At 31.3% G+C, this 23,310-nt stretch overlaps 1 protein-coding gene across 1 annotated transcript in view; it reads right to left on the bottom strand.

Annotated features, from left to right (window-relative positions):
• Positions 1-6: 6 nt before the first annotated feature.
• The window catches only part of ADGRL3 (adhesion G protein-coupled receptor L3), a 566,410-nt gene continuing 543,106 nt past the window's right edge, over positions 7-23,310 (bottom strand). Inside the window, exon 24 of the mRNA XM_025040294.1 lies at positions 7-1,278. Within this exon, the coding sequence (XP_024896062.1) occupies positions 479-1,278 (800 nt within the window). The 3' untranslated portion in view covers positions 7-478. The remainder of the gene's footprint in view (positions 1,279-23,310) is intronic.

Here is a 23,310-nt window from a genome sequence, read left to right as displayed (position 1 = left end):
GACTAAAAACCACTGTGTGATGCGGTTCTGCTTTGCTTTCATGTTTGTTTGTGCAGCACTCCAATCTAGACGCAGCATCGTTACTGATGTCAAATAACTGTTCTGGCCTTTTAAAAATCAGGTCCTTGTCATGATTGTAACAGCATCAGAGATGTTAGACCAAACACAACATAATTCAACAAGGCCACAATGAGCGCCATTTTCTTCATATCTTGTTCATTAACATAATGAAGTCTCCATCTGAGGGGGGGAAAGACAGAAAAGGATAGGGCACAGGGGATTTTCAGCAGTTATCTTTCTCCCCTGGGCTGACCTAAAAATCCCATTAAAAAAAAGAAAAGTCTGAGAGTTTGTGTTTGTCATTCAAGAACAGCATAAAGATTTAGGAGTACACACATTATTACCACTGCTTATAGCAACTCAGGAACAGTCAACCAGGTGTTAGCAGTTTTGTTGGTTTAAATTTCTCTGTCATCTTCTATAGACTAGTGACCAAATGAGCAGGTCCTTTCACGCTTCCCTCTGGAGGGGTCCCTTCTTTGTTTGGAGGAACTATAAATCCATCACTGCTACCACGACCTAGCTGGTAGTAGGTGTGCAGCGGATGGATGTGGTTTCTGGAGCCTAGATTTGGCATGCTTTTGTAGTAAACATCTTCGGCATCACCACATTTGGCCGGTGGGGGTTCCGTCTGGGTGCTGGTGGTAACACTCTCTGCGGCAGGCACGCCAGCCAGTGCCGGCATGCTGGTGTAGAGAGAGTCCCTGTGGGGTGACTGGAGATCTTCTGTGTGCTCGTTGGTTAGCAAAGGGAAAAAACTCTCACTGTGGTCTTGGGGGATCCGCCTTCTGGTGTAATGGTGTGGCTGGTGGTTCTCTGTGGAGTAAACTCTTGGGGGCAGCAAAGGAGCATCAGATTCCTCATGAATGAGTTCCAGGCCCAAACTCTCCTCATGGTTAAAGGAGGTGGCATCATCCAGGACAATGGCATCATCTTCACTCCCACCGCCAAGGTTATTCACCAGCTTGTTCATCAGATTCCTGTTCTGTTCGCTGGAGCGCTCATGGTTGTTCAGGTAGGAAGGTATATAGTTGGAAGTGAGTTCCTTCAGAATCTTTTTCTCTAGGGTGGTCTCATTATGGTTATAGCCACGGTCTAGGATTTGCACACAGTTGCTCAGGTATTCACCACTGGCAATGCTGTAACTATTGCCATGGTTACCATTCAGTGGTAGAGTATCCATGACACTTGTATCCCTGGCATTGTTCAGAAGCCCCTCTGAAAAAGATTATAAAACACTATGACATTTATATCCAATTGACCACAGAACACACACACAAGCACAAAAGCAAAAACGATGACTATGAAGTATGTATAAATTGCTAGCATTTTTAGTTAAGTATAAAATGTTTGGAAACAAAGAAACACTATTAAATCTATATATACATTATCTATCTATCAATCGATTGATCGATGTATCATCTATCTATTCAGACAATTGATAGAAATCTTATAAATAGAAAAGAAATGTTTAAAATAAATCTTAAAAAAAACTATGAATTTGCAATTTCCACTCAAACATTGCCTGGAATTATTTGAAGTCTATTTGGTTAGAACTTAGAAAAAATAACACAAAATTTTGGGATAATCATTCATAGCTTTTAATTTACACACATCAAAGTCAATCAATATAATTAATTACCTTTAATTTTACATGTTATCTTAATATTGAAATAGGTATAATATTAACATAATTCATGTGTGGTACTTCAAATATATTGGTTAAAGTAAAAGAATCAAGCAGGTTCTAATAATTTGATGACATTAAAAATAATCCCTATATATAAAACCACAAAAGGATTATGTTAAATTTGCCAGAATGATGTAGTCATGAAATAATGCTTAGTCAAAAAAATGGCACATCAAAATAATTTGCATATAAAAACTTTTGAAACAAAAATATTCGGATTTACTTTCTAATTTTTTTTTCTGACATAAGCACATCAGTTACTATTATATGTTAACCCATTAGTAATTTTTTAGGGTCATTAGATAATACTATAAAAAATGTATAAAGACATAGGGATCTGATTCCTTAAAACATAGTGTTAGAATTAAAAGTTCCATTTCATAATGAGTGACGACTTTGCGTGTGTGTTAAAATTTGGATTTAAAAGAGCTTAAATATTACATTCTGGAAAGAAAGAACTTCAGTAAAATAAACTTGACCACATGCTTATTCAAGGCTTTTGCATAATCTTGAATGAACAGAAATCCAAGAATCTATAATAATTTCATAAATCACTTCAAATGCAATCACAAAAGAAAATAAAACACGAACATTTAACCAATACTAGTAAATAAGAAAAGGTATTTCTTTACAAAACAATTAATTGAAGAATTCTATTAAACTTCTCAATACACCATTAACTTGTGAAAATACAGGATTCATTCTATATCTGTGATGCAGTTATGTTTAACAAAACTAAACTAGTTCATTGCTGGTTTAAATAAAGTATCCCAAATATGTCAATTTTTATATGGACTTCTGATGAATACTCTGTATTCAAGTAGCACAGTTTTTGAAAACAGCAATGCATAAAATCCGTTAAAAAGCAGCCATCACAGACATAGGGTGAAGCGATTTATTTTCATGTTATAAGATATCTTGTAGACAAATCCACAATGTTAAGAAAAAAAAAGTAAATGCCTTTTAAAGGGCCATATGTGATGGGTGATTGCTGCTGCAGAGGCTGCTATGGTATGCTTGATGGTTATGGTCTAGTGACTGATGCATTGAAACATATGTTTATTATTTCCATTGTCAATGCATTAGGTACGAGTCCAAAACAGCCATATTAAAATAAAGTGGGCATGTTGCATGTGACATATATTTATATGATGAAATGTACTAATAAAAATTAAAATTTTATGAGTTAGCAAAAATAAATGCTTAATTTAAAAACAATTTAACTCACACAAACATTACATGAGACTTAACAACTATGTTGATTATGTGACACAATAAAAGAATCAGACAACAAAAGCGTCTAATCTCTATTAACATATATTTAAATAAGTCAATTCATAAGTTCTTTAGTTTTTAAATTGTGAGATGAACTGTTTTTAATAACTACATCATCTATATGTGATGCAATAAAAGTGAACTAAAAAAAATTACATTTGATATGCAATGTTTAGCTTTACTCCCATACTTGTCTCTCTGTAGGGCTCTAAACGACAGCATGAAGAAAAGGAAAGAAAAAACAACAAGTAAGCTTACAGCGACAGTAGAAGAAACATGAGTAAAAAGCAAATTGATGATATGCAGAAAAAAGAGTCAAAGGAAATAATTTCCACTGCCCCAAAATTCATGAGTTTGTGTTACATGGTTTATCATAATTAAAAATACCGAAATGTTAGTCAGAAAATAAGAACCCCCCCTTAACACATGCTAATAAAATGAGTCTTTCATAAGCATTTCTACAGTTTTTAGTAAATTTCAAACAAATACACTTTTTTTTTAAAGTTAAGATTATCTCACCAACCAAGAAGATAAAGAATGTGAGGACAAGCCACAACTACTTCTACAACTATATATAAATATTAATGTGTGTGTATTAGAAAATACCTGCTTCTAAGGAATGTTATTAACTTTAAAATTTTCATTAAAAAGTCTTTAGCTTATATGCAGAGAGGAAACTACAGTTGAAGTTTTTTGTAATTATGTATTTTCCCTTATGTATCTTCTCTGTCCATGTACAAGTTATTTTTCCCCAACTATATTTATACAAATGCTTCTTTACCAATTGTGAATAATATTGGTCATTTCTGGAGCTCATATGCAAAAGTTGTATAACTATGGAGAAAAAAAAAAGGTTAAATCCAATCTTATTCTGTATCAAGAAAATGCGAAGGGAAAAAATTACCACCATCAATATCAGGATTTTTTCTGTATTGTTGCACAATCATATGCAATCAAACATTTTTAGAGTTGATCTCTTAAAAACAATCATAGCAAAAATTTTTTTAACTCATAATCAGGTAGAAAAAACTGCTCTTGCTGATTTTGTTTACAGGAAGGTTAAATCATCACAAAATAAAAACCGGTGAATTCACTGGCTAGATTATTTAAAGAGATTCCAACTTGTAATTTAACTACTGCTTTAGAGATACAGTGTTTGTACTTAAAATGTTGATATGCTTCTCAGCAAAAGCCAACAATATTTCAAATTGCAGATGGAATTTCTTTTAGATTTTCAAAAGAGCTTTAGAAAAAGAACTGGCAATAAAGAGCCAAACCAGTACAGCAACATATGGAAATCGTTTGTAGGTTCATTATGGCTCCCTCTTTAAATGACAAAAGTTTAGAACTGGAAAGCACATGAGAGATAACTGAAGTTCAACTCCTGCTCTTCAGAGATGAGGAAACTGCAGCCAAGAGAGACTGAGCGTCACCTAACACCATCCTGCTAACAGTGGCAGCACTGAGATCAGAAAAGGAATCTCCTGGATTCCCTCTATGTATTACTATTGATCTCTTTCTCTTCACATTTGCCTTAGGCTTTGACAGCTGTAATAGAATATTTATTTATATATTTTATATTATAACCTTGTATTTTTACCAACTACCATGTATTCTTCACTATATCCCATACTAAGGATATATGTCTTTCTTTAAAGTTTTAGAATTGAATTAAATTACTTTAAAATGTAAATTATTTTGCAAAATCATGACTTCTCTATATTATGTTTTGTTGACGGGTTTATCGATAATAAAATTGATCTTACAAAAAATAAATTCTCCAATACTGACAAGAAGATAATGGTCCAGAAATACTATGCATGAAGTTTTAAATATTTCCACAGACACTCTGAATGCAATATAAGTTGTTATTCCTAACTCTAGAAGCTTCAGTAACACTAGAAACACACCCTTACATATTTTTAAATAAAGGCATTACAAGCAAAAATGGACACTTATTTCTGAACTCTTCTTTTGCTTGGATGTCATTCATTCTATGAATTAGAAGATTCATAGAATAGAACCAAATGGTAATTCAACATAAAGCACTCCAGTACATACCAAGCCACCTATATTTCATGTAAGATTTCACCTTGCCAGTAAGAATATAAGTGTATTCATCTGAAAGCATAAGATTAGTAGCAATATGACAATCACCAAGATCTATTTTGAGTCAGTGGTAAAAAGAATTATTTTAAGCACTACTATAGTTTCTCAACAACTTAAAAATATTAAAACATCAAATAGCTTAACGATTCCATTTCTGACTATGAAAAACATTAAAAAATATATATACTTTTGTTTTTAAGATAATTCAATAGAATTTATTTAACTTACTGGCATAAACAACAAATCCATTCAGAAGAGTTATTTTTATATTTATTGATAATCTTAATATCAATATCCAGTAATGGATTCTATAGAAATAAAACTTTGAATCTATATGGTATTATTTTAAATTTTGCATCATAAGAATTTCAATTTGACAGTATTTACAGAAGTGTCCCATCTTCATAAAAATCCCTTAATTTAAGATACCAGTAAAAATAAAATAAGAAGGCAGATACTGAATTAGGAAAAACATATAAAATAATTGTTAATTTTTTTCACTATATAAGACATTAGAAATCACGTGTGAATAATCAAAAAAGCTGAGCAAAATGTGATCTAAATTTATTATTTTTTTAAAACAATGTTCAACAACTTTTTTGTGTAAGGTGAATAATAATGTAGAATAGACAATTTGCAAATATGGTATAAATCTTCATTTAACAACATTCAAAACTGACTAATGCCAGCACACTTTAAAATGTTTATGATGACACAAAAATCTGTCACATAGCCTAATCTAAAAAAAAAAGGCTGTTAAACTGTTTTACCAAACCACATCTGGTACATTGTGTAATATACACTTCATTGAGCGCTACGATGAAATACAGACATTGACAAATGAGAAACAATTTAGGGCTGGGGGTAACCATGAAGGAGGACCTAGAAATCATCTCATATTGATGGCATTGAGGTTGTTTCACGAGGAAAATAGAGGACTAAAAAGTCAGGTTAGCTAGCTGCTTTCAAGTATTTAAAGGATTGCCACAGAGAGCACTATGCTTTGTGCTTTGCTCTGGAGGGCAAACCTAAGTGTCATGGCCAGAGGCAAATTTGAGCTCAGTGGAGGGAAAAAATACATATACGACAAATGGAGCATTTCAACAACTGAGTACCCTTGACCCATGAACAATATGGGTTTGAACTGTGCAGGTCCACTTATATGTGGATATTTTTCAATACGGTATATATATTTCCCCTTTCTTATGGTTATCTTAATAACATTTTCTTTTCCCTAGTTTATTGCAAGGCTACATATATAATACATATACAAAATAAGTGTTAATCAACTGGTTTAAGTTACTGGTAATACTTCCAGTCAAAAATAGACTATTAGTAGTTAAGTTTTTTGGGAGTCAAAAGTTAAATGCAGATTTTGACTGCATAGGGAATTGGCACTTCTAACTCCTGTTTGTTCAAGAGTCAACTGTTTATGAAGTCCTGAGGTGGGAAGGGCCCCATCACAGGAAATAATTAAGCACAGGCTAACAGAATGTCAGTGATGTAGCAAAGAGGACCCAGTGAGCTCTACTCTTGATTTTAAAAGTCTATACTTCCTAGATATGTAGTCCTTAAGAAAGCTGACAAAATTTAAGGTTTGCTTAATTATTTCATCCTATCAACAAACAACTCAGCTATATTCCTGAAGTCATTTCTGAATTATTGACTTTGGTATTTAAAAATAATTTAAAATCATCCTTTGTATTTGGCAAGGTGTCACCCAGGAAAGTTCATATGGTTTGAGACACCTAGTGGCCATGTTACAACAGACATGCTTCTCTGGAATGGGCATTCATACCAAATTTTATGCACTCACACCACTAATGTTTTACCACAGACTGAGCAGAAAAAAAACAAACAAGCAAAAAACCCACAAAATTTCTGAGGATAATAAAAATTTTATTCAAAATTGCATGGAAAAGTTAAATACTGCTAATCTATCACATCTTACTTAAAGGAATCTTGGAAGTCTTTTTGTTATAGTGAATTTTCTTTCAAATACAATTTAAAATAAGTAGAACACTTAGTAGGATTTTTAAAATTGAAACTTTTATTTGAGTATTTTTTCCCTGTGGTCTCTTTACATATGATATGGATTTTTTAAATTTCTTGTCCCCTAATAAATTTTTATTTTTAGAAAAGATAAAGCCATATCCAAATGCTTATATTATAAGCATTTCAAAGAGATTTATGCTTCTTTGAGAGAAAATTAAAGTTTTGTACCATTTAAAGCTAGAAAATATAGAGGAATCATACTCAAAAGCCTTATTTTTAACACATAAACATGGTAGAGAAAGGATTTTGTGACTTTACTGACCCAGCTCACATGGGCAATGGCAAGCTGGAGTAGAACCACTTCAGTTCACAGAGCTTTTCTCCATGGCTTAGTTCAATGTAATTTTCCCTGGAGTCTAACTGTTTTTATCAGTACTGTTAATTTGTGCCTAGAATGTGCTCATGGTACAATAGAGTAAGATTATTTTCTTGATCTTCTAACATTAAGACTATTAGATCAAGTGTTGCTTTAACTTACTTACCTTAGGCAAATATCTCATTTCTCAAAATAAATACATAAGTGTTTAATACAGAAATCAATCAACAACAAGAAAAATAGTGACAAGCCACAATACATTTTATAAACATTACAGAGAAACAAACACATATTGGTGAATTAAGTATGTGTTTATCAGAAGGAAGGAATCCATTTCTTACCAAGGAAAACCTAAGGAAAATGGAAAATAAAAGCACCAAGACGGGCAGAAGGTGAAAGAAATCTGTGTGTCTGCTTCCAAGAGAAAGAAAAGGCAGGAGGAAGAAAAGAAAAATGTGGCCATAAAAGCTACATAAAGTGGGACTCTCACTTGAAAAAATTAAGATAAACTCCAGCACACCTTGTGCGTTGTACATGCTGACAGAAGGGTTGTTACAGACCGCCGGTTCCCCAAGCAATGTATTATAGGGATTGTTAGTACCATGCGGACGAAGCAGAGCATTGCTTATAAGATGATTAGCCATGGCTCCTGGAGCAGCCCCATAGAAAGACAGAGAAAAAAAAGGTCAATCAGGCAAATGTGTTTGAAAAAAAAGAAAGGAAACATTTAGAATGACAACAGTTGACATAGTCCTGATTACAGGCAGGCAGCTAATTAGACTAAAAAAAATATGCGGCTAAAGCACAGTTTTCAACAATGCACATATCTGAGTCAATGGGAAAGAAATGATTTACAATGTTGATTAAGCCACATTTTAGGGTGTTCTCTTTCCCAAAGTATAAGCAAGAATATATCCCCATGCTTGCTAAAAATAAAAATTAAAAAAAAAAAAAAAAACTAAAATACAGTCTTCCATACAAAGAAAACAGAACACAAAACCAAAAAAGAAAAGTTTAAAACACAATAAGAAAATCTAAAGTTAAACAAAACATCTCATTCACAGAAAACATTGAATTGCTTTTGATGGAAGTAAAAAATATAACAGGCAACATTTATGATAAAAATATTTATTTGGAGAGCAGTTGTTGATACAAGAGAACTGGACATTTCTTAAAATATCACAGAGAGGAATTCTTTAAATTAAAATAAAATACAATCACTCCTATTAGTACACCATAGTAAGCATACTAATTAAGTGAACTTAACAAATATGATAAAATGGTTATATGGATATTATTTTAAAATATTTTAAATAGAATATTAACTTTGTGATATCATGCAACTTATATAATTCCATTTTCCATTTTCCAACTGGTTGTTCGGACTTTGGCAAAGTGAAGTAACAAAATTAAATTCTTTCTTCTTTTGTGAATAGATGTACTTACTTAGTTTCTAACATATCATCAGTATGAGTTCCAACCTTCTACCCTCCAAAGCCATTTAGCCAAAAAGCAAAAAAATCAGAGAAACCATTTTATTAAATATAATAGGGCATGTATGAAAATGATAAGTAGAATGTGTATTTATGTTAGATAATGAAGAAAGGAAAAATGATTGAGGAAAACAAAAATTGTACAGAAATAGGTTGAACATATAGGTATATGTTAATTTAACTCATATATTAGAGAATGAAAATAAAATCTATGGATAAAGAGAAAATATTTGCAAACAAATTTACAAATATTTGCAATCCAACAAAGGGATAGTATCTGGACTATAGAAAGAACTCTGATAAGTCAACAATAAAAACAAACAAATAAAACAATAAAAACAGTTCTATTAGAAATGGGCCAAAGGCATAAACAGGCATTTCATGGAAGAGGATATAAAGGTGTCAGACAAGATTATGAAAAGAACTGCTATTAGCTATTAGGGAAAAACAGTTTAAAATCACAATGAGATATCACTATACACTTTAAAATGATGACAATACCAAATGCTGGCAATGAAGAGAAACTAGATCACTCATATTTTGCTGGTGAGATTGAAAAACAGTGCAGCTATTCTGGAAAATAGTTTGGCAGTTTCTTATAAAACTAAAAGTGCAATTATCATACCCCCCTGCAATTGTACTCATGGATGTTTATCCCAGAGAAATGGAAATTTATGTTCACACAAACACCTGCATATGAATGTTCATGGCAGCTTTATTTATAAGAGCCCATAATGAGAAACAGTCTAGATGTTCTTCAGTTGGTGAATGGTTAAACAATCTGTGGTATATCCATACCATGGAATACTACTCAGCAATAACAAGGAACAAATCACTGATGCACATAATCTGGGTGAAACTGTAGAGAATTATACTGAGTAAAAAAGACAATCCCAAAGATGATATACCCTTTTGATTCACTTATATGCATAACATTCTTGAAATGACAAAATTATAGAGATAGAGAACAGATTAGTGATTACTAGGGGTGAGCGGGTATGGTCACAAAAGGGCAACATGAGTCAACCTTGTGGTGATGGAATTACTCTGTATCTTTATTATGGCGGTAAATACACAAACTTACTCTTGTGATAGAATTGTATAGAAGTAAACACACACACAGATACAATTAAATATAAGAAAAACTGAAGAAATCTGAACAAGATTGGTGGATTGTATGAATGTCTATATCCTACCTATGATGTTAAGTATAATTTTACAAGATATTGTTGAGGAAAACTAGGTAAAAGGTATTTGATCTTTGTATTATTTCATACAACTGCAAGTGAATCTATAATCACCTCAAAATAAAAAGTAATCCATATTAAATGAATAAAACAAAAACATTTAATCACTTGTAGAAAATGTTTTAAAAAATGTAAAGGGAAAACATGGCCATGGTAGTTTCAACTTTTTTGAAATCATAGCTCTTTGCCATACAGCAAATTATCATTCAAATAACAAATATTTTAACCTCATAATTGGGAAGTGAACATCTCTTGACTTAAAGGACAATATAGCTTGTCAGATCTCTAGAGCTGGAAAGTTTCAGTTCTTTTGGGAAATAAGCCATGTGTTTGCATCTTACACATCCTGCAAAGAACTGGCACAGAACTAGTACAGAAATTTTCACTTACTAAGTGCTTGGTGAATATTTGCTGAAGTTCTATAACATATATATTTAAATGTTTTTACACAATGTGATGGCAGATTGTCAATTTATCATAGTCTAACAGGATATTATTTCTCACTAATGAAATATATGAAAAATTAATTTTAAAAAATTTAAAAGGAGTCGGCTATAGTGCCTTTCAGATAAAAAATGGAACACTGTACATCTTAAACATGCATATTGTTGGTTATACAAATTTAAGTTTTATTGTTAGTAACAGGATTTAGATTGCACAACGTTTTAAAAAAGCAAATTACATGTAAATTGTACTGGCTACCTCATATTTATTATTCTAGCCTTTTTTTTTTTCAAGTAAAAAGAAAAGTTAGTCTTCTAATATAAATACTTGCCTTCTAAAATTACTCTAAATAAGCATTTAAATAGAAAATGAAAGGGTAGGCAACTTAAAATGAACTAGGATAAAAACCTTAAAAATACAAAATTGCTCAAATTCTTTATATTCTTTCACAGATCAAATGGGTAAAATCTTTATGGCTGGAATTTATGTCTGCGTCTCTACACATTTCCCTTCATTACTACACATTATTCAATTTGAACTAATTGGAAAACAAACAATAGACTGAGATTACATACCAAATTTTCCCTTGCTTTATATAGCTTATAAAGAAAATATTCCTTTGTTTTATATATATATTTCTTTTCTATGCAATGTAAAGGAAGAGGCTCTGTGTAAAATTTCTTGTCACAAGGAAAAAAAAACATTGTATCTATTCAGATGACACATGTTAACTAGACTCCTTGTGATGAGCACTTTACAATACATATAAAAATCGAATCATTATGTTGTATACCTGAAACTAAATATATTGTTATATGTGTATTATACTCCAAAAAAATAAATGTAATAAAAATAAATAAAAAATAAAATATTTAATTTTTAAAAAGAAAAGCTGATCTGTGCTTTAGAATAAGGAAGAATGAGTTGGGAAGAGTCAAGCATAAGCGTAAGCAAAAAACGGGTAAGTCAATATTTTGGTTTCTGTTTATCATTCAGTTATTTTGGTTTCTGTTTATCATTCAGTTTACTAAAAAAGCCAAGTATATAAGAACAAAAAATGTTTAATATACCAAAATGGAGCTCCATAATAAAATCCACTGAAGCTAGCAACATTTTTATAGATAATCCATCTGATTATATCTTTCCTAGCATAAAGTTCCTTTAGTTTTTCTGAGTTTTTCTAATTTCCGAATGTACTTTATAGTACTTTTACCAATTAAACTACTAATGTAGGAAGAATGAGTTTTAAAGTCCATTTTATTTATCATCACTTCCTGCTAAGGTGAAAAGGCCAGGAACAATAGTAGAAATGCTATCGATGTACAGCTGTGTTATGACACAATCTTGGCTAAATGGAGCAATATCAATCTCAGCCACAAGGCTTTGGTAGGGTGCTCCTCAAATCTGGTTGCAATCCAGAATCAGTTAATGATCTATAGACATAATGAGAGACATGCGGTCATAACTGGACATCCAACTGCTGTTAAATTTAAAGTCACATAAACATATAAAAAATAATTAAAAACTTAAACATTTTTCTCTTTACTCTTGGTATTAAGGACATCTTTCTGATAGAAAAGAATCACTAAAGTAAGTTGCTTTTTTTACTATCATTCACTTTTATACCTCATGCACCATTTGAAACCAATATAATTAATGTCACTGAAACTAACTTTAGTCCTGAAAATGGAGAGTTATAATTCAAATGAGGGCTCAATAACAGGAACTACAACAGAGTAAAATGTGAAGTTTGATGATTAATGTTTTGCAGAGTATAAAGTTACAGATAAACTCTATGGGTTTGCTAGTTTGAAATGAGGGATATGTCTGAGTAACCAACCAATTATCCCTCATTTGATTCACCTGGTGAAAGAAGTCAGTCCTTTTTCATGCTTTTCATGGACACTCAGGGTTGGCAGTGACCTAAAAGGTCATTCTTCCTGTTGCCATCCTAACAAGTACAATTTTCCTAGGAGTTACTACCACATGGTTCCTACAATCCCCACTCAAATTTAGGCATTTCAATTACACTTTTGAAAGGTGGCACTCACTATGTTGAAAAAACAGCTTGTTGCCAATATTGATATTTTACCTGAAAACTTGTACAGAACCTGTCTCCTTCTGTCTTTCATGTGCAAAGTTACTTTTTTCGTTTTCCTAGAGCTGCATTGCATTTCACTTGTCTTTGGTGAAGTTTATTCTGTTTGTTTCTGGTAGTTTCCTCAATTTACTAAGGTCTCTTTGAATTCAGATACTATTTTCCAAGATTCTGTCCATCCTGTCTACTCCTCTTCCCTCCAACTAACTTCTGATTTATAAACTTCCCTTCTAATATCTGTGAAATTGATGAAGACTTCCAAGAAGATCAGTATTTACAGACCATCTGTCACTATTTTTCAGCTGAAAAGTTAAGCTTACTGGTTAGTAAGTTTGAAGACACAAATAAGCTGATGTTGGGGGTGGAGAGAAAGAAAGTTACAATATTACATATGTGAAAAGACCGTTTATGTGCTAATTTCATTGGCATGAAACCCCAGGAAAATAGGGAGTACTTAGTTTTTTCCATTGCTCTATACCAAGTGTCTATAATAGTTTGTTCCTAGAGGTCAATAAATATTTGCTTAATTAATGAAAAACTTGTGTGAACTTTATAGCATCTCGAAATAAAACTAAAAAAGTCATTTTATAAACTATATGTAGTTTTATAATTTAAGTACATTTTTTAAGAGTACCAATTGCCAGTTCCTGTGATTTCTTTGTTTCCTTCTAATATTATACTAGGTACTAAATATTGAAACTGTTAGAGTAGAAATAAACACTCATATAATTATTTGCTACCTCAATTCTAACGGATAATAAATCATGGAAAAAACTCTAGCACAACCTGCCGTGACTCAAAATGAAAAGCTCAAATTGGGTAAAAACAAAGTGAAAAGCTCAAAGTGGCTATGTAAAAATAGTTGTTCCTTAATTATCTGACTCACTAAATTCTAACTATCATCTAATCATACCTGCTTATTAGCTCTTTAATAAAACCATGGAAAAGGAATTAACATTGAATTTAATTATATGTGAATCATCAACGAAGCTGTCTAGAGAAAGTCGATCACAAATCTTTATTTCTGGTAAAGTTGTAATACAAAGCAAATTGAATTTTCATATTCCATATGAAAAACTTAGGAAAGTTTTCCTGACAATTTGAAAGTCAGACCCGAAGGCAACTGGAAAAGATTAAGTGTAAAATCATAGTCATTTTTTAAAAAGACTTTTTATTTTTTACTTTATTTATACCTGAAGATACTTACATAAATGTTTTTGAATGGGTGATATTTGAATGGAACATTCAAATTACTACATTCTTTTCAAATGTATAGTTTTACCCCCAAACTGTTATATCTTTCTGTATGAAAATAAATGGGTGTTTTGACATTGGGAGCCCCTTAATGACAGCTCTGTCTAGGCCAATTCAGTGTAATACATGTAATTGAGGACTAAAAAAAAAAAAAAAAAAAAAAAAAAACTAAGGCAGATCAGTGTGCTTTGAAATTATGAAATAAAGAACAGATCTGAAGAAAGATGACAGTTGGATCCCGCTTGAACCTACATTATACCATTCAGAAACATAATTCAAACGTTTCTTCTTGACAGCAGGCTAACAAAAGTATACTGAAAAGCTCTTAAAATAACTTGAATTATCACTCTGCTCTACACCTCATACTTCATTTTTTTAAAAATATACTTGTATTCTTTGATATATTGGATGGGCAAAGTTTTATAATTCAAAAACTTTGTGATCTAAAGAACCAAATGAACACAACCATTCTTTAATAGTCACATACCAATACACTTCAATTTTCAAATTCTTATTATTTATAAATATTAGAATGGTAAATGTTCTGTTTATATCAATAAAAGTTTTAACTAGAAAGTTAAAAAGGAAATTCTTTCTTCCTTAATATACATCATCCTCCATCCCATTCCTTCATGGTTCTCTCTTCCTTGATTTGACATATTTTTCTTTTATAAAGTCATTTCCATTATAAACATTGATTGATGTATTTAAATCAGACTTATAGGTAAAGCAGAGTTACTATTGAGTGATGCCTTTACTTTTGACCTATAATGGAGACTTCATTTTGTACAAGTAAATATAGTTTCATTAATGTATTTTCTATAGAATTAGAACACTAACCTTAGTATAAGGCAAAGGATCTTTCACTACTATATGGTATCTATGAATCTGTTAAGCCATTAAAATTGTATGTAAAGTGCTTTAGGCATATGTTTGTGTGTTTCATTGTGCCTGCTCTTCTTTCTGGTGAAAGGGCCCTGTGACTTTTATTGCCTTTTCAGTGTTAAGAAAACTGGTATAAAAGAAAAAAGTCATAAGTCTCCTTCCTTAGTGAATTAACTATAATATAAACAAGAAAACTGGAAAAAGTGAATCAGAAGTACCCAAGATAGATCTTACGTATGAGTATCACCTAATCAACTGAAATATAGCACCGAGAAAAGTTATAACTCAGAATTTAGAAGTGGATAAGATTTTTAACATTATCTAATCAATCATCATCATTTAATATATAAAAAACACAAATTTGGAAATATTTATGTTTTCAAGGTCCCACATGACTCTTATAGTTTAATTTAAACATATTTAAATCAAAGATTTTCAAATATTTTCTAGCACCCTCTCCCAGAAATATGTTTCAACAAAATTCTCTTAGGAGCCTTGTAGGAGTACATTACTTTTTACTCATTTGCTTCTCTTTAATGTTGAAATATTTAATTTTCATATTCATGTACTAATTTATATAACATGAAGAAATAAAAATAAAAATAGATGAGGCTTCCAGAACTATGGAGAACTAATTCAATAGGCCTTGCTATTTTAAGTATTTTTTCGTATTTTTTTTGCTTTTCTGTATAACAAAACAATATCAACACACATAACCTACCAAAAGACAGTGCAAGCAATGATTAGTTCGATTTTAAACAGCTACTCTGTAAAATGGAGACAGCAATATAAATCAAGACTAAATTACTTATAATAATAAACAAAACTAACAGAATCTGTATGCTATACTTAAAATTTATAGAAAGTAATCTTAAAAAACACAGAAACCGTAATTTTATGTTTTTTACTGTTTGTAACCAAACAATGAAATTACAAAGTGTCAGGGAAGAAATATTTCATTAAAAGCCAAGAGCTCTTTCATCATTTTTTTCTGAAGTCATAAATTGAAGAGCTGACATCTTGATTTATCACACTGTGTACTTTTAATAGCCAACAAGTTTGCTATTAAAATTTAATCAAACTGCCTATTAAATTTCTTTCAAATGGTTCCAAGATGCTTCAGCTTCTTTTAATAGCTAATTCATTCATTGAGAATCCATTAATATGGATTTCAATGACATGTTTTCTCCAGAGTACAGACTGGTTATTGTTAATTCAATAAAAGATGAAATATTCTGAATACAGTGGTTTTGCCTCTATTTTAATATATAAATTCAGAGCTTTTGAGGTGTGAACCCTAGAAATTACTGAGTCTATTTCCCTTGTTTCGCACTAATTGGCTTTATACATGTCTTCTTGTCCAGACACATGAGTTTTACTACAATAGATACTTAGAAGTCAAATTATTGGGTCATATGTTGTCCACAACTTACAAAATATCGTCAAAATGCTGTCAAATGTGTTTGTACTAATTTGCACTTCCGAGAGCAGTGTATAGTTCTTAAATTCTAGCTAGGACTTGGTATTAACAGATTGACATTTTTGCCAATTTGACAGAATATGAATTTATATCTCATACTACTGCAATACATTCATTTCCCCAATTACCAGAGAGACGGGGTACTCTTTCATATGTTTATTAGCCACAAGATTTCCTATTCTGTGAATCGCCTGTTATCTTTTACCCACATATATGTTGAGTTTTTAAATATTATTTATTGATTTGTAGATATTCTTTATTCAATGTAAGTACTAGCAATTTGCTCGTTATATATGTTATTACACCTTCTCCCAATATCTCACCTGTTATGAGTACTGTTTAAATTTTCAAATAAGAATGCCTTTTTCTTTGTTTATGATTTTTGTTATTTTACTTTTAAGAATTCCTCCTTTAACTAAATCTAAAATATATTTTCTTCTAAAAGCTTTAAATTATTATTTTTATATTATATTTATATTATAATTTATATTGCCATGAAATGCAACACAATCGTGTTGCAGTTGAAGAAACTGATGCCATTAGATATTCAGTGTTGTTTTTTACATAATTAGCAGAAAGCAAAGCTTTTCAGAGATTTCAAGTTTTTGACTGCTGAAGCCAAGAGTGGTAGAATTGGAACTCAGAATTCTTAGTGAATTCTTGCTTCACAGTGGAGGAAGTGGTTGGTCTGGAGTGAAAATAATGAACCTATACTACTCAGTCATTCATCTCTACATCTTTGTCGTCAAATGCACGTATTTCTGTGAGCTATTAACTTGGATTTTGAATACGTGGCATAGTACTCAAAACAAAAAATACTGAACCTAAAGATAACAAGCCAAGTCTGCTTATCCATAGGCAATACCCAGTTAATTTTAGTAAAAATGTAGAATGTGGGATATATTTTACCCCACAATTATGTTTGTAAATCATACATTGCTTGTGCATTTTTGCTGGAAAAAACAAACTTCAGAACAAAGGAAAGTATAATAACCATTTAATATAAAATAATTCACCAATGTAAAGAAATTATGACTTTTCATATAATTCTCTGACCTATTTTGGCATACTTTCTTATATTGTGCAAATTACATGAGCTTACATGCAGAGGCCTATCCTGGCTAAAACCTGAATTTTAAATATAGCACCTGTATTTGAAAAAAGTATGTCTGACCAAAGTAGATTTTGATTAAAATAAGGTATCTATGAATAGAAATATTCTTGATAATATTTTTCAGAGAAGGCTTATTTTGTCATGTAGTAATCAAAATCAGCTCTGTTCTGTTTAGACTGAGGCTGTTTTAGGAAATTTATATTGTTTCTATTTTTCTACATCAAGATTAACTGTTTTCCTTCAATCTGTATATCCTCTCAAATCTTTCCTAATTCACCAGTGATTTTCTGGTGTTGTAAATTACTTTCAATAAATATTATGGGTAACTTGTCTTAGTTTTTAAAGCACCAGTTTCCTTATAATGATAAATGATGAAGAAAGCCTATTATAAATATCATAGGAGAACTTATCACATAAACACTTATTTTTAAATAGCATGCAGTATATAAGGTTGAGCTATATAAAGTGCAAGCATTTGCATGCAATTCAATAGGAGCTATTTTAATTGGATACTACATAATTATTGATATTGAAAATTTAAGTATCTTTTTTGCTATGTGTAGATTCCCTGTTTTATATTTTAATTTTTCATGTAATTAAATTAACTTCTATTCATTTTTAAAACATCAGATATAAGTTAAATAATCTATTTCTTAGAAAAATGATTTGAAAAGTGATGACTCAGTTAACTTTGGATATTATAGACTACATGTATATTATCACAACCTTTATGTTTATAATAGAGTAGGAACGTTTTTTCAAATGAGAGCGACAGTCAGGTTTTGTTTATTTTTAAATTTTGAATTATAAGACATTTCATAGCTTTCATTAAAACCAGAACTAGCACATAAAATAATGAGAAGTTTAATTTTAATATTATCACTATCTATTAGAAGTTAGCTCAAATAGATTTTCTACTTATTCTAGGAATTATTATGTTGTCCTGAGAGAGGACAGTTTCAAGAAATATCAAGTTTAGGAGTAAAAAGATCTGGGGAAAGTTTTATCCTTGGTTCTATTACTAAATGTTATAGACAGAAATTATTTACCTGATTTTTTAACAGAATCTTTGCCTTAAAATGTTCATTCTTTCACTGAAATTTAAGAAATTTAAAATTAAAGATAAAATGATTCTACCAATAAAATACCTTGAGAGCTTCCAGGAAAGAAGAATGATTATAAAATTCTTCTTGTAACCTTAGTCCTACAACTGGACAATGATGTATAGTAATTCAGCATATTCCATATCAAATAGTTTTGTAAAAGTAATATGTATCGGACAATCAATCTTCCCATATATCCACAGTATTAAGGCTTTTCTTTCCTTAAATGAATAGGATAAGACCACGCTAAAGAACTGTACTTAGAAAATTTTAGATGGAAGAAAGTGAATTGTACAGGAAGGAAATTAAGAAGTAAAGATATGGATAATTGTGTTGTTAGGAATATCTTATTTCCATGTGAGATGACAAAAATCATTTGAAATGTATCCTTAGAAAATATCCTTATTTTAATCTTCAATAAGCTTCATGAAAAACTCTCATTATCAGAAAATAATGAAAATTTTTTGTTATCATGAGTAGGGCTTTGTGATTAGAAAACCATGTTTGGAATCTAGAATTTGCCCTTTACTAGCTATATGATCTTGGAAAGTTACCAAGAAACCCAGCTTCTTGATGGATACAAAGATAACGGATAATGAATAATTAACTACGTACAATAGGTAAATGATAGCTACACACACTAAAGGAGAAATCTCAAATTTATCAAGAATTATAAAGAGACATATAGCATTCTATTACAGAAAAGAATGCCAGCAATTTCTGAAGATAAGTTGAAGTTTTTACATTGTTCTAAAAAAATTATATTTTTTGAAAATTATAACCTCAACAACTTATATGAAACAATGGTATATTTTAAAACTAAGTGGAAATGTTCTATAGCACTATATTTAGAAATTATTAAGGTATCTCACTGATGCTTGTTTGATTTACAATAAAGAGGTAAGAGATACTGCTAACTATATATGAAGCAATAAGATAATAAACCAGAAGAAATTTTCTCCATATAGTTAATTAAAAAAACTTTCTTTGTGAAGGAATCTGTGAAAGCTATAAAATAGTAGTAGTAGCAATAATAATAATAATAATAATAATAATAATATAAAACACTTTTACTATTGTGTAATTGGCTGTGGGAGACTGGATAATTTGAAGGATTCATATCAAAGAGACGAAGTTAAAAACAAAACATAAGAAGGACTCATGGGGGAAGCATTTTAAAAGTTTTTCTTTAAAGTGATTTTCCTAACACAGATTTTCTTATTTTATTGTATATTTTCTGATTATGTCTCTACTGACAACATGTACAAAGGAAAGAAATTAACATAGAGAGCACTGTTGCCACACTTTTAAATAAAGAATATAAAGGTAAAAATACTAGATATAAATATAATGGCAAATTTCAAATAAAATTTTTTTTCATGCCATAGAATACTTACTATGTTTGTACTCATATCATCATAACGCTTGTTCATAATAAAAAGTAATTTATTATATAGGCCATTCTGATTTGTTAGCTCTGCAAGTACTCTTAGGCACATCATTAACTGTTTTTACAAATTCACAAATAGGTGTGGGATTATACTAGGATTTGGTTAATATTTACAAAGAATGATTTCATAACATTTCAAAATAGCAAGGTTTTGGGGCAATATGACATATTTCATGCATATAAGCCAAATCATATTTACTGACAATAAAGTGCAGTGAATGACTATGAATGTTTCACCCTATCTGCTTTAATTTACAAAAATCATTAATCATAGTGAAACACCACTTACACTTTTTCATTTGCATTTTTCTTTAACAACATAAAAACAAAATGTTTAGTAGCTTGAATATTAATAAGGTGGCAGGTGATTTATTGTGAAGTTTCTTCTGCCTCAGTGACCAACCTCCTAAAAAAGACAATACAGGCCCTGAGAAGACGTGAACTTGAAATGGCAATGAGTCACGTCCCTGCTCTGCTACATAACTGGTTACTTAGCAGGGCTGTCTGAATTGAACCAGTGTTCTCTAAGCTTATGAATGGTGGAATAGGGCTTGATGGAAAGAGAAGACATTGTTTGCTTATATCATTATCAAAGGTAGGGAGAAAAAATATTTTACCTTTATTTTTTTCCATGCTAAAACATGGTTGCAGATCAAAAGTGGCAAGTACAACTAAGGCAGAAATAAAAACAATGTCTGATTTAGAAGAGACTATTCAGTTTTATTAATTAATTAATTAATTTTTTGTTAGTCTCAAGGGTAGCACCATCTTAGGTAAATTATTATTATTACTTGGCATTTAGGTAACACCTCATTATTACTATAAAATAAAAAAAAAGAAAGGAAACCTTTAGCACTGAATGATAATTTTAATATTTGATTACATGAGAGCACTGGCAAGAACTAGTTTTCATTTGTATAAAATATAAGTGAATTTCTGAATTAAATAATCATAATCATAATCATAATCATAATTATAATCATGGTACTTACTATGTTCTAGGCACTATTGCAAGCACAAAACATATATTAATTCGCTTAACCCTCTCAAGGTCTCCTTGATTGGGTTTTGTTTATATATCTATTGTATAGACACTGAGACGTTAAGCAATTTACCAAATGCCACTTGGTTAAATGATTCTTAAAACCACCATACAAAACTGAAATGAGGAAGTCAACTACTTGCAAATGTCTATTTGATGTCCCCTTTCCCCTGTGTATTAACAATGCTCCTAACAGTTGGGGTCAGCTTTTAGTAGTGCTATTGAGAGCCAAAATTTACCCTTAACATTTACTAAAAAATTGCCATGGGATATCATAATTTTACTGATTACATACATTTATTGAGAATGTATGTATAGATTAATATAACTCTGAACCCCAGAGGGAGAATCCACCAACATTAATAAGTGCCACATGTCTGCAGATCAGTCTTCTGCCACATAACATTTAAATTTGGCTTAAATAAATATAGCATTAGTAGTCATGTTACTTCTGGGGTGATTTGACATCTGGCACTGCCCCAGCAGCATGGGGGACAGAGGTATTGTGTGTTGTCCCTCGGTTCTTCCTTGCCAATGCAGCAAAGAATTAAAGGTCAGCAAGATTTAGAAAAAGTAAGATTTATCGAAAGTACATTTTACAAGAAGATAGGCCATGCTAAGCAAGGCTGCAGTGCTCTGAAATTTGGGAGGTGAAGAGATAAGACAGAGCAGAGTACACCCCAAGGGAGGAGCAGGTTTTCAGCAAGGAGAAGCTGTAACAATGCAGAAGTAGAAAGGTCTGTTAATATTTGAATCATGACAGGAGGTCCTAGATGATCTATATGTGAGGTCACCTTAACTGACAGTTGGTTGCTATATAATAACACTTTGCCTACTACGCATGTGATTACTCAGAGTTCAGTCTGTTGTAATTAGATTCATGAACTTCCAGGCATAAACATAGTATTATAATGAAGCTTAAATTGTGGGCAAATTAGGGTAGTATTTCTGTGCAGGCATCTGTAGCCAGATTAGGTCAGCTAAGATTATGACCCTCCTTTCCTTTTCCTCTGGGAATGAAGGAGGGATTCTCTAACTACCAATAGTATGTTCTTTGGGCAGTCTCTATTCCTATTCCTTTGTTCCCCCTGTTGCTCATGTCTAACTAGCTACCTAACAGTCAGATCACCATGTATAAAAATCTGAATTGCATTGTGTGGGAGGTTTATGAAATGATGAATGGGAGGTAGGGGTAAACAGTAACCCATGATGCTAGCTGAGCCACTGTTCCAAAAGAAGAAATGCCCTTTTGCTAATTCTGCCACTCAGATGGGGCACATTTTTGCAATAACTCCACAGTTGTGGAGGCACCTTTCTGTAATTCACATAACCATACCATATTGGTAGCAACAACCTAGCAAAACTCGATTTTAAATTGAAATTCCTGAGGTCAATTCAATCAATTAAATAAAAAGACAAGGGTAATGCAATTATGTTACTCATAATGAAATAAAGCTTAATACAATCCAATTTTAGAAATCATCCCGTTTTTTTATAGACCTACAAAAAGTTCAAATATTTAACAATTAATTGAATTACCAGATAAATTTCTCAGCAAATGTTCATTTTGGGATCAAAATCAAGTTTTTGAGACATTATTAATCTAAATTGCTTAAGAAGAGATTTTGCTAGCAGAGACGGTGGATAGGGAATACAGGTGGGAAAGATTACCTACAAATTGTTTCTATCACTACCAGGAAGTTGGGGATACTAGAAATTTGGATTCGATTTCCAATAGACTTGAGAGGAGCTCGGGGATTGAGGACTGATTTCAAAATATGTGGAAATAATAAATATTTAAATGAACAAATGAATAAACTCTTTCTGTGGGGTATGTGAAAACTTGAGTTTGCATTTGGGTTAAACTTCCTTGAAAATCTCGGTAATCAACTATTACCTCAGGGTTCTCTAAAAGCTCCTTTTTACCTGTGTTTTACGTGGCATGTTGCATGTGTGAAATAACTTGATAACAGACTTGGGATATTGGCCTCAAGGAATTCTGGATTTATGTTAGTGTGTAGCATTGTAGCAAACATGTCAGTGGTGGAAAAAATATTTTGAAAGGTATAGAGAACATCTGGAAACCATCATCATAAATATACATATCCAAAAGACAAATGTAATGAAATATTTTAAAGAGATGAAGTGACTAAATAACAAAATCCCAAAGAGAATATATAAAAATGATTAGATGA

This window comes from Pteropus alecto, unplaced genomic scaffold (assembly GCF_000325575.1).
Source record: "Pteropus alecto unplaced genomic scaffold, ASM32557v1 scaffold57, whole genome shotgun sequence".
In the NCBI taxonomy this organism is placed as follows: domain Eukaryota; kingdom Metazoa; phylum Chordata; class Mammalia; order Chiroptera; family Pteropodidae; genus Pteropus; species Pteropus alecto.
This window is presented reverse-complemented; position numbering and strand designations above follow the sequence as displayed.